This window comes from Salvelinus alpinus, chromosome 16 (genome assembly GCF_045679555.1).
Source record: "Salvelinus alpinus chromosome 16, SLU_Salpinus.1, whole genome shotgun sequence".
NCBI classification, from domain to species: Eukaryota; Metazoa; Chordata; class Actinopteri; order Salmoniformes; family Salmonidae; genus Salvelinus; species Salvelinus alpinus.
Genome location: NC_092101.1, coordinates 24,923,362 through 24,935,705, shown reverse-complemented (window position 1 = coordinate 24,935,705; position 12,344 = coordinate 24,923,362). Strand labels below are relative to the sequence as shown.

At 44.4% G+C, this 12,344-nt stretch overlaps 1 protein-coding gene across 4 annotated transcripts in view; it reads right to left on the bottom strand.

The window, feature by feature from the left end:
- Nucleotides 1-378: 378 nt before the first annotated feature.
- Nucleotides 379-12,344, bottom strand: part of nlgn1 (neuroligin 1) — a 331,080-nt gene continuing 319,114 nt past the window's right edge. For all 4 annotated transcript variants that reach the window (XM_071345564.1, XM_071345563.1, XM_071345565.1 and 1 more), the window contains 2 exons: nucleotides 9,823-10,612; nucleotides 379-5,724 (listed from right to left, as the gene is read on the bottom strand). In XM_071345564.1, coding sequence (XP_071201665.1) covers nucleotides 4,908-5,724; nucleotides 9,823-10,612 — 1,607 coding nt within the window. In that variant the 3' untranslated portion in view covers nucleotides 379-4,907. The remainder of the gene's footprint in view (nucleotides 5,725-9,822; nucleotides 10,613-12,344) is intronic.

Below are 12,344 nucleotides of genomic sequence, written 5' to 3'. Positions count from 1 at the left end.
TGATGTTGTGAAATACTCCATAATGGGAAATGGCAAACCCTTATCAAACAGGATTTGAGCAGCTCTTTGACAGGAGCATCTGTGCCCTTGGTCAAAACCATGCGCGGTAAACAACTCTCTGTTTGTTCCCCTCTCAGTCTCAAGGCAGATTCCCTTGCCTGCTAGCGAATGTTGAAGTCAGGCAGTGATATAATTAGTTATTAATCGCTGCCAACAAGTAGAAATGTCACCATTTCAAAAGTGGACGAGAGTCTCTAATTATTTCCTATTACCATGAAAGGAAAATGCCAAATATGTTTGTGATTTGTACAGATAAGAGGAAAATATACCATTGACACCTCCATGACACACAGCCCCAACAGACCACAGAAAGCACAGCAGTGAAAATCAATTTAATTACTCATCTTTCATATCTGTCACTTTAAAACAACAACTGAAACAGTCAAAACCTGCAAAAAATAAACCATTAGACATTGTTGATTGCTTTAAAAGGCCAATTAGTACATAAAGAGCTAAAATTAGTGAAAGCATGCAAATACTACTATAGAATATGACAGACTGCCCTCTATTCTGTTGAGCATGGGAATCAGAAAAGAAAACGTACACAATTTTTTTTTCCTATGATCAGGAAGTGTGAGAGAGACTGCTATGACATTATTTCAGGTCTCAAACAGGGAAAATTATATAACTGTCCAGATTGTTTTAGAATGACAAATGGCTTTATTACATCTTTACAGATCACCACTGTAGGTTGTATATGGATGACATTGAAGGTCTTGTGTTTGGATTTGGCACCTTGTAAGATACCTTATAAAATGCAGCAGCTAAAATGATGAGATACCATTATCACTTGTATTAGTAAGCTATAATAAAGCATTATTTACAGAAAAAAATCACAGAAATGCCACCCACTTGTCCTTTACAAATGCAACAAACATGGGTGTGGTTGGTAGCTGCTTTGTTTAAATTAGTTTAACATTGGTATTCTGTAGTATATGATTTTCAGGTTCTTAATAAATACCAGACAGAGGTATTTTTACTTCATTCAAAGCAAAGGAGTTGACAATGTCAGATAAAAACAATAAGTTATATCCTTTTTCTAAAGTATTTATAAAATTAAATACTTTGATACTGAAGCCTAACTAGCTGCATTTTATTTTTCCTTACACGCTGACTTAGAAAATGTAAGGGAGGACACCTCTACCAGCAATGACATTAGCTCCTCTTTCAGTGTTCAACAATCAAATTTTAAGTTCATAAAATGTACAACAAGTAAGGAGGAGTGACAGGTGTACAGGATTGATGGAAATACAGTATGCCAGAAAAGAATGGCACTGTCTTAAGCCTTTGTACTTTTTCCTAGCAGGTAGCAACTGAGAAACCTTCTCCTGATACATTTTATATTACATTATGGTTTGAGGGGATATTGTATCTGGGACTTCTGTTATTTGTAAAAATTATACACGGTGTATACAAAACAAATTGTGACTCGCATTAGCTGAATATCTGTTGTATAACCAATGTGAAAACAGTAAGTGTATGTTTGGTGTGTACATTACCCTTCAGAAGAGTCATTTGTTTTTCCATATTGTTGGTTGTATTCATTTGGTTACTTTAGCCATGTAAAAGTCCACTGTCTGAGATTTTGTTTTCAGTCTAGGTCTAGGACACGTCAACATGAAGTCCTATACAGAAAAGGAACCCAACAGTGTGTGACAGACCAACAGACAAGTGAGTGACTACAGGCTTGTTTGAAGTTCAGTTCAGTCAAGCATTCTTTAACTGTGAGTGTCTACTCTGCAATTTAATAAAATCAGCCTATTGAACAAACATAACGGGGAAAAAAAGAGTTACAGCAATGCTAATTCAGCTTATTAAAATCATTTATTGTGCTCCAGAAGAGTAATTACTATTTAACCAGAAAGAAAGACAAATAACAAATAATCTACAATACAACTGCCATACCCACTCACATAGCGCCCTTTTCAAAGACATTTTGAAAGAGCGATCACCCTTTGACAGATCTTAAAGATCTTCATAGATCTCAAAGATGTCGAGAAGCGTTTTATATAAAATGGCACTCGTTGCATTACATTCATTCACAATGCTTGACCCTCCTCTGTCCAGGACTGGGTAACACAGGTTAGGCATGAGCCACATGGTCACATTATAGTTTCAGGTACCCCCCCCCTTCTTTCTCTTACCTTCTAGAAGTCCTGCATGAAAATTTGGAAAAGCTCTCCTTCACCACTGGCTCATACAATTTTAACACCACTCCGAGGGAGCATGATGGAGAGAGAGTACAGTGGGCAGCAACTATCCATATTCATACCTAATTGAAAATGGGGGGTGCACAGAGTGAGCTGTTATGGGAGGGAAGGAGGATGGGAGAGGAGAGTAGTCCAGGTTGGCTCGTTTCTAACTCTGTTTACAATACGGGGGGGGGGGGCTGGGTTATGCGTGCTAAAGTAAGTGCTTCTTTCGCATTCTCCTCTCCTGCCAACTCTCCAATGTTACTTGATCATTTATCCGTAGTGCAATTACATGTTTAATTCGCTGGGTGGTTCTCTCCCCCCCAAGTGTCATTTCTCCAGTGAGGAGCCTTGTTAAGAGGTCACAGCACTGTAATACAGGCTAGTGAAACTGCTTGGGTGTTAGTTTTGGGACACGTGAAGGTTTTGTTATAATTTATGTTCACCTCCCCCAGGAAAGCTACACCTTGTCTACATCTCATTGTTTGGAAGTGTATGTTTTTACTTTGAATGACTGTAGAGCGCCAGTAAGTAAAGGAGGTGAAACGAATGTCCAGGCTTTTATGACACAGGAAAATGGGAGTGGTAGAATGTTTCTTACTATTTTATGTCTTACTTATGAGTCATCTCTTACTAATGTATTTGTCGTCTCCACTCTCTGCTTGAGTACAGCAGGCATTTTGTCTGTTTAGAGAGAACTATTTTCCCCTCAGCGGCTTCCTCCTTTAAGCTATTCACTCTGGTTTGTATTTGTATGACACATTATTACTCCACTTGCGCTAGCTGGCAGAGGGAAGTTGCACTCTAGTACTGCGAGGGCAGGAACACTCACTGGGGCTAGCGGGGCAGTCATGGTAACATGCCGACAGGCATGTACAATGTGACACCAAGGCGTGTGTAAACCATGCTAAAGAAAAAGGAGAACTAAAAGTCCAGAAAATCTGATATGATACAGTACAGCATCTTCAGTAGAAAATAAAAAAAAACAGAGGCAAATGGCATTTACTCTTTGAGAGACGAGGGTGAGGGCAAACCGGTTCTACTGCATTGAGCAAGAATCTGACTGATCAGTTACCTGCCTGGGAGAGGTGTACCATGGGAGTTCCTGAATCTCTCTCTCTCTCTCTTTCTCGCTCTGTGTTGAGTTGCAGGGACGACAGGATGAGAGAACCCCCTAATCAACCATGTCAGTGGAGGGCCTCCTCGCTTCAATTACACATTTATACGCATTAATCTTTAAACAGCGCTACGGAACATACTCTATGAAAGGATAATAGGAGGAAAGAAAATCTATGCAGCCAAGAGGTTCTACTATTTCCTAGTCTTCACCTTCCCTTCTTCATAGCCCTGGGCACGCTTTGTGTTCAGGAATCATTCATACGAACCCCACCCCCCAAAAAAGAATCAACAGTGCAGGTAATTACTTTTCTACATTAAAGTGGTCTTGAACTAGTCAAGAGTGGTGATAAGAAACCCAATATGTATAATAGCAAAGAACATTGATCCAAACTAAAAGAGTACAATGAAAGGTCCCTCCATTGGGATCCCAAACAGCGAGTGATTCACCACTATCAAAAAGTTGTACCAACACAAATTGTACAAAACTAGTCCTTATACCCATGTTCACTCAAGCTATTGTGTATGTACTGTAGTTACCATAAGCCCACCCTCCCCTACTGTCCCCAATTATGACCCATGACCTTCACCCATGTGACCATTCCCAAAGTCCTATGGATTTGTAAGCTAATCAGTAGTGTTCCTTCAAACCAATCCAATGGGGATGAAAAGTATTCTTAATTATGACTTAATCAGCAGAACAGCCATCAAGCAGATAAATTGTCATGCGCGTCGTGCTAAAAATATCCAGTATCCTTTGTCCTCCAGCTCTCGGTATAGACAGCACTTGTGTGATGAAGCTGTATTTGCCAGAAAGCCAGTGGATCCCCCCTTTTTTGTTCTGCTGGCAGATTTGCGGTATTGACGCCCAAGAAGGACTTAAACAGCATTGGTGCTTTGTGTACATATCTAGATATGTAAATAGGTTCTATACAATAAAACTGTTCCCCAAAAATAAATTGATGAAAAGAATCCAAGACATTTAAAAAATGTCTACATTGTGCATATTCTTTAAGAGTTTTCCCCCTCTCTCTAGATAGTTTTTGTCATATCTTACACTGCCTCTACTTGTAGAGTAACACATGCCTAAATTGGTTAAGCGGCATCTCATCTTGGCTCCAGAAAGAGTAATCTACAGTTTGATGCCTCAGGAAAACAATATGTTTTCTTTCATTTACAAAGCGGCCCTGCTACTCCTCTGAGGCTTCACTGAGGTTTCTCTCTTTTCCATGATAACAGGATCAAGCAATCGTTTATAAAATTCCGAAGGTGATATCTATAGCTGGAAAAGTTGACCTTGTTTTGTTGCAATACCAGAAATAAAAATGATCCTTCTCTTTATTCATTTTTTCATTTGAAATATTTTTGTACTTTTAATCATATCTTCTTTTATATAAAATGAAATTATTCTCCCGTCCCAGCAACATTCCTATATTCCTTTCATATATTCACAGGAGTAGAAGTTATTCCACATCCGTTTGATTCAGGCTGGGTGTGAGCTCTGGCGTGTGCTGTGTGTGTCAGCGTCCGTCCGTCCGGCTATACCCTGGTGGTGGAGTGTGAGTGTGGGTGAGGCAGGGTGTTGTTCTGTCCACTACTGGGGAAGGTGTTGAAGTTGTGCAAGGACTGGCGGCCCTGCATGGTGTTGGGGATCATGGTGATCGTGTTTGGGGTCATGAGGGGGATGTCGTCAGGAGAGCGTCGCATGGCTAGCGTGTAGTCTGGCGGGCAGGCAGTTCTCAGAACCACCTTGTGTGGGTGCATGGCGTCACACTCGTGGTCCAGATCCGTGTGCTTCATCTGCAGGGACATGATCTCCTCCTCCTGCGTGTGCGCCAGGTCGTTGGTCGTGTTGCGCTGGGGGCTGCAGCGCCGGTGAACGTCGTGCCGCCGCTTGTCCTTCTTGTAGTAGAGTGCTGCAAAGGCCAGGATGTTGAGGAAGAGCAGTGAGGCGCCCACGGCAATGGTGACACTCAGCTCTGTGGAGTAGTCCCTCTGGTCCACCAGGAAGGGCTGGTTCTGACTGTCCTGGGTCTCGGTGGGGAAGGGAGTGGGGTTAGGCCTCTTGGTGTTGACAGGAATCTTCTTTGGTGTCCTGGGGGTGACCTCTGGTAGGGGGACCTTGGTGGTGGTGGAGGTGATCTGGGTGACCTCGTTCAGGCTGTGGAGGTGGGGCACCAGCTCCAGCCACAGGTTGACCTTGTTGGCTCGGTAGTGCTCCTTGACTCGGGGCTTTAGGCCGATGTGGAGGTACAGCTGGTCCTTCTGGTTGTAGCGCGTCCACGCCACCTCCTCGAAGCGGTTAGGCTTGGTGTGGATGAACTTGGTATCCTGGGGGACTGGCTGGTTGGGGTCACTGCAAGGGAAAGGGGAACTTAGTATGAGTAAAGCACCACTACACAGCATGAGGAATGGAGGCTACTTCCAGCAGAACGAGCACCATTGTCTGGGAATGGCATACAGAGCCAGCATAAACTGGCAATGTGGAAGCATAAATCTCATGTGTGCCCTGTGTTAAATGTTAATTTACTGTTATATACAGTACCAGCCAAAAGTTTGGACACACCTACTCATTCAAGGGTTTTTCTTTATTTTTTACTATTTTCTACATTGTAGAATAATAGTGAAAACATCACTATGAAATAACACATATGGAATCATGTCGTAACCAAAAACAAATCAAAATATATTTCATATTTGAGATTCTTCAAAGTAGCCACCCTTTGCCTTGATGACAGCTTTGCCCACTCTTGGCATTCTCTCAACCAGCTTCACCTGGAATGCTTTTCCAACTGTTTTGAATGAGTTTCCACATATGCTGAGCATGTCACACCCTGATCTGTTTCACCTGTCTTTGTGCTTGTCTCCACCGCCTCCAGGTGTCGCCCATCTTCCTCATTATCCCCAGTGTATTTTACCCTTGTCTGTTGCCAGTTCGTCTTGTCAAGCTTACCAGCATGTTTTTCCGTGCTCCTGTTTTCCTAGTCCTCCCGGTTCTGACCCGTTCTGCCTGCCCTGACACTGAGTCCGCCTGCCTGACCATTCAGCCTGCCTTGACCTCGAGCCTGCCTGCCCCCATTGTACCTTTCGGACTCTGACCTGGTTTATGAACTTCTGCCTGCTTCTCCTCACAACCCCTCTCCGTTCCCATGGATGCCCGAGCACTGGACGGACGCAACATAGGCAGTGTCACTCATAGTACGGTGCCCATTAACCTACGTGTGTCGGGCAATCACAGTGATCAGCTTCTTCTCATTGAATCTCCCAATGTTCCTATTGTTTTGGGATTTTCATGGCTCCAGAGGCACAACCCCGTTATTGACTGGACCACTGGTTCTATCCTGGGTTGGAGCCCGTTCTGCACTCACTTCTCCCAGGGTGCCGTTTACATGGTCTCCAGCTGTTGACAGGGAGTTTTTGGACCTCAAGCCTCATTTTACTACAGCCCCACATCCTCATCCATCTGGATCCATCCCGTGAGTTTGTGGTTGAGGTCGACGCTTCTGACGTTGAAGTGGGGGCCGTCCTGTCCCAGCGTTCTGCCCAGGACCAAAAGCTACATCCCTGTGCCTTCCCATCCCATCGTCTCAACCCTGCTGAGAGAAACTATGAAGTAGAAAATTGGGAACTTCTGGCAGTCAAGATGGCTTTGGAGGAGTGGAGGCACTGGCTGGAAGGGGCGGAACATCCATTCTTGGTGTGGACCGATCATAAGAATCTGGAATATCTCCGCACCGCCAAGCGCCTTAATTCTAGGCAGGTCTGTTATTCACCAGGTTCAACTTCACCAGGTTCAACTTCACCATTTCCTAAAGGCCAGGGTCCAAGAATGTGAAGCCGGACGGTCTCTCTCACCTGTATAGCTCTGCTGCCACATCCCCTGACTCTGAGACTATCCTCCCTACCTCATATCTGGCAGCTACAGTTGTCTGTGGAATCGAGAGCCTGGGTCGCAAGGCACCCCTGGGAGGGGCCCGGCTAACCGAATATTTGTCCCTGATTCGGCCCGAGCTCATGTTCTGGAATGGGCTCATTCCTCCAAGCTCACCTGCCATCCCGGCTCCCGTCGAACCGTGGCCTTCCTCCGATAACGCTTCTGGTGGCCCACTATGGTTACTGACGTCTCAGCCTTCGTTGCCGCATGCACAATATGTGCTCAGAACAAGACTGCGCGGCAAGCTCAAGACCTGGAGACTGTGCTTAGGTGCCTCGTCTCAACCAACACCTGGAGCCGGCAACTTGTATGGGTGGAGTAAGCCCGGAACACTCTTCCCTGCACAGCCACTGGGTTTTCGCCCTTTGAATGCTCCATGGGATATCAGTCTCCGCTCTTCCCAGAGCAAGAAGAAGAGGTCAACATACCCTTGGCCCAAATGTTCGCCTGCCGCTGTCGGTGTACCTGGAAGAGAGCTCAGTCTGCTCTTCTCAAGGCCACCTCCAGGTATCGTCGACAAGCGGACCGCCACCGGACTCCGGCTCTCCGCTATTGTCTTGAGCAGAAGGTATGGCTGTCTACGCGGGACCTGCCCCTCCGGGTGGAGTCCAGTAAACTTACCCCCTGCTTTATTGGTCCTTTGGAGGGGGGGGGGGGTACTGTCACACCCTGATCTGTTTCACCTGTCTTTGTGCTTGTCTCCACCCCCCTCCAGGTGTTGCCCATCTTCCTCATTATCCCCAGTGTATTTTTACCTGTATTCTCTGTATGTCTGTTGCCAGTTCGTCTTGTCTTGTCAAGCTTACCAGCGTCTTTTTCCGTGCTCCTGTTTTCCTAGTCTCTGTTTATCTAGCCCTCCCGGTTCCGACCCGGGCTGTCTGCCCTGACACTGAACCCGCCTGCCTGACCATTCAGCCTGCCTTGACCTTGAGCCTGCCCCCACTGTACTTTTCGGACGCTGACCTGGTTTATGAACTTCTGCCTGTCCCCGACCTGCTCAATGCCTGCCCCTTGTATGTCAATAAATATCAGCGACTCGAACCATCTGCCTCCTGTGTCTGCATCTGGGTCTCGCCCTGTGTCATTATAGAGCACTTGTTGGCTGCTTTTCCTTCACTCTGCGGTCCAACTCATCCCAAACCATCTCAATTGGGTTGAGGTCAGGTGATTGTGGAGGCCTAGGTCATCTGATGCAGCAATCCATCACGCTCCTTCTTGGTCAAATAGCCATTACACAGACTGGAGGTGTGTTGGGTCATTGTCTTGTTGAAAAACAAATGATAGTCCTACTAAGAGCAAACCAGATGGGATGGCGTATCGCTGCATAATGCTGTGGTAGTATTGCTGGTTAAGTGTGCATTGAATTCTAAATAAATCACAGACAGTGTCACCAGCAAAGCACCCTCACACAATCAGATCTCCTCCTCCATGCTTCACAGTGGGAACCACACGTGGAGATCATCCATTCACCTACTCTGCGTCTCACAAAGACACGGCGGTTGGAATCAAAATCAGACCAAAGGACAAATTTCCACCGGTCTATTCACGTAGTCTCCTCTGAACAGTTGATGTTGAGATGTGTCTGTTACTTGAACTCCGTGAAGCATTTGTTCGGGCTGCAATTTCTGAGGCTGTTAACTCTAATGAACTTATCCTCTGCAGCAGAGGTAACTCTGGGTCTTCCTCTCCTGTGGCGGTTCTCATGAGAACCAGTTTCATCATAGCGCTTCATGGTTTGTGTGACGGCACTTGAAGAAACTTTCAAAGTTCTTGAAATGTTCCTCATTGACTGACCTTCATGATTGACTCAAATGCATGAAGGAAAGAAATTCCACAAATTAACTTTTAACAAGGCACACATGCTAATTGAAATGCATTCCAGGTGACTACTTCATGAAGCTGGTTGAAAGAATTCCAAGGGTGTGCAAAGTTGTCATCAAGGCAAAGGGTGGCTACTTTGAAGGATCTCAAATATAAAATATATTTTGATTTGTTTAACACTTTTTTTGGTTACTACATGATTCCATATGTGTTATTTCATAGTTTTGATGTCTTCACTATTACTCTACAATGTAGAAAAGAGTAAAAATAAATAAAAACCCTTGAATGAGTAGGTGTGTCCAAACTTTTGACTGGTACTGTAAGTAGATCAATAGTATCCCGATGGTCCCGTTGGGCTCTTTGGCTGCAGAGGGAAAAAGCCATTGTCCCCCATTATGTTCCAAAAAAACGATTATTTCCATGACTACAGTACATGCTTAAAGGAAATGCAAGAAAGGATTCAAATGTTTTCCTTTCGAGATTTGCACTCTCATGGAAACTGTCCTTTGTCATTAATTAACAGCATGTTAAATAATATTGGATGAGACAATGACATTGGTATCCTGTCCAAGATTTAAAAACATAAAAATGAACACAACCAAAATGGTTCTCAATTCATTAACTAGAGAAATGTGTAAGTATGACACGCATGCACGCACATACACAACATTTTAAAATAGGTTTCAGTACCGCACATACCCAGTTTTGGCAAAATTAGTCCAGTAGGTCATCACCACAGCACTGAGCATGATGTCGTTCTTGGAGAAGTTACAGGGGAACAGCTCTGTGGGGCCAATCATGGGCAGGCCAAACACATAGGGGATCTCGTCGCCATGGGAAGCGTCTGCCCAGGGGGGCACCTGGTCTGTCTGGCAGTGGTGGTAGAAGGCATAGAAGTACGTTGGCGACCCAAAGCTGGAGTGGAGGTCTGCTGTGGCCACGGCCGGAGCCACCCATTGGTGGTCAGTGAACAGGGCTAGTAGGGTCTTCCTCCTGGTCTCTGGGTTGTGTCTATCAGCCCAGTCTGTGTACATGAATTTTATGGTCTCCCGCAGAATGTCCTTTCCCTCCGGGTAACCGTACAGGTCGTCCACGAAGCTGGACACGGCGTAGTCAAAGTCATTGGCCTGGACGCCGTTCTCGTTGTCTACGATAAGCTCCACAAACTTCAGGCCCTCGCCCTGGTTGACGCCCAGCATGATGTCATAGTTGAGGAACTCGCCCTGCTCCATGAGGATCTGGGGGTCGTCTGGGATGACGTCACCGTCAATAACAGGCCCGAAGGCGATGTGGTACCGTGCAGGCTGGATGTCTTGATCCACCAGCTCCTTGTAGTGCTTCTTTTGCAGACACTCCACCAGGTCCACCGTGTCTTTCAGGTTGCAGCCCACTTTCTTGGCCAACATGCGAGCATACTTAGCAGGCTGGAAGCTGACGGCCCAGCTGGACAACGCAGTTCCACTCTGTGCTATAGCTCTCTGGAAAAGTCCTGCAGAGAGACAAGATAGAAGCCCACCAGAGTGAGAAAACACCTCATAGAATCACAATGCATTACACACATGACATGCATCTACCACTGAAACTATGTCATGACTTAACACATCTAAATGTAGTGTGATGTGTATTCACACTTACATCAAAATGTGCCCTTGAACAGTATATCATTTTCATAATTTCACTGATAAACAGCCTACTTTTACTATAAAAGTTGAATACCTTTTTATATTGATTACTTTGATGATATTGATGCAGCTATTACATTTGCTGGAAATAGACATAACTCTCCTCAAAACCGTAAAAATGTAAAAGTAAATTTGTCTGGATTAGTTTATTGTGCCATTCCTGGGAGAGCAGAGGGAAACATGTATCTATTGCCTTGACAGACATCTGCATCGTTAGCAGTGATTAGGGCTTTACAAACAGACAGACTTGCTCTTTCAGAATTTGTTTGCCAAGGTTTGTTGACAAACATGTTACGCCATTTTACACAGGAATTATCATGATATTACATACTAATACATACTCATACTATACTGTATACTAGTGCTTTTATAATGAACTACCCATGTGCCTTATCATAAAACATTTTCTGTATCCTTTTCTCACACAGGGTGCACAGTGCTCATTAAAACTTGCTGTCATAATATATGATGTGATCAAACACATGTGACACACACCACACAAGCCAGGTACTGTAGGAAGACACCATGTAGTGTGGGATGATAAGGAATGAGATGGAGAAAGAGAGAGAGGTAAAGAGAGGTAACTAATCTGTGTTACCATGACAGCCCATGGGCTCCGTTTTGACTTCATGCTTTTTATAAATGTTGATGATTTGCTAAGTTTTATAAACAAGAAATCACATGTATTTTCATGTAAACATGTATTTTTATCATTCTAATAAGTTAACGAAAACATGGTTTAACTATCACATTTTCAAACATGTTGATATGAAATCTTTCGATCTAACCCACAAATGTACATTCAGAAGAAGAAGGAAATTAAGATTCAGATTACGGTGCAATGTGATTCCTTAAGGTGATGAGCTCATGTAACACTAACTCCCATCAGCTACAGTATATGTGGATTCCGTGGTTGCCATGGCACCGTAAGGTCGCCTAGGCAGAAAGTTGGTGTACATTTTGTAAATATTTGTATAATTAATACTTTTTTGGCATTTTTCCCTGCAAACTTTTTATTTTAAGAATGAACAATTAATATAGCTAAATAATATCATTAGAATCCACCACCGAGTTTCACAACTGAAGCTGGCATGTAATTTCTTTGTTTGGCTAGCTAGCTAATGTAAGCTGGCTAGCTGGCAATTGTTTTGATTCGAATGCCAGCCATCAAACACTTTGAAAAGAAGGTTGATGACATCCGCTTCTTATTCACTCAGCCTATTGAGTCCACTTGTCCCACTCACACAGAACAACCCTATGCCTTGACCTCTTCTCCCCTCTCTCTCCAGATGAAATCATGCGACTAGTGAGGACCGGCCGCTAGACAATCTGCCCGCTCAACCCCATCTCCTTCTCCAGACCTTCTCTCATTCCTCACTTCCCTTATCAACTCATCCCTGACCACTTGCTGCGTCCCCTCTGACTTCAAAATGGCCTGAGTCGCTCCCCTCCTCAAGAAACCAACAATTGACACGTCAAAAACTATAGACCTGTATACCTTCTTTCTTTTCTTTCCAAAACACTTCAGGGTGCTGTCTC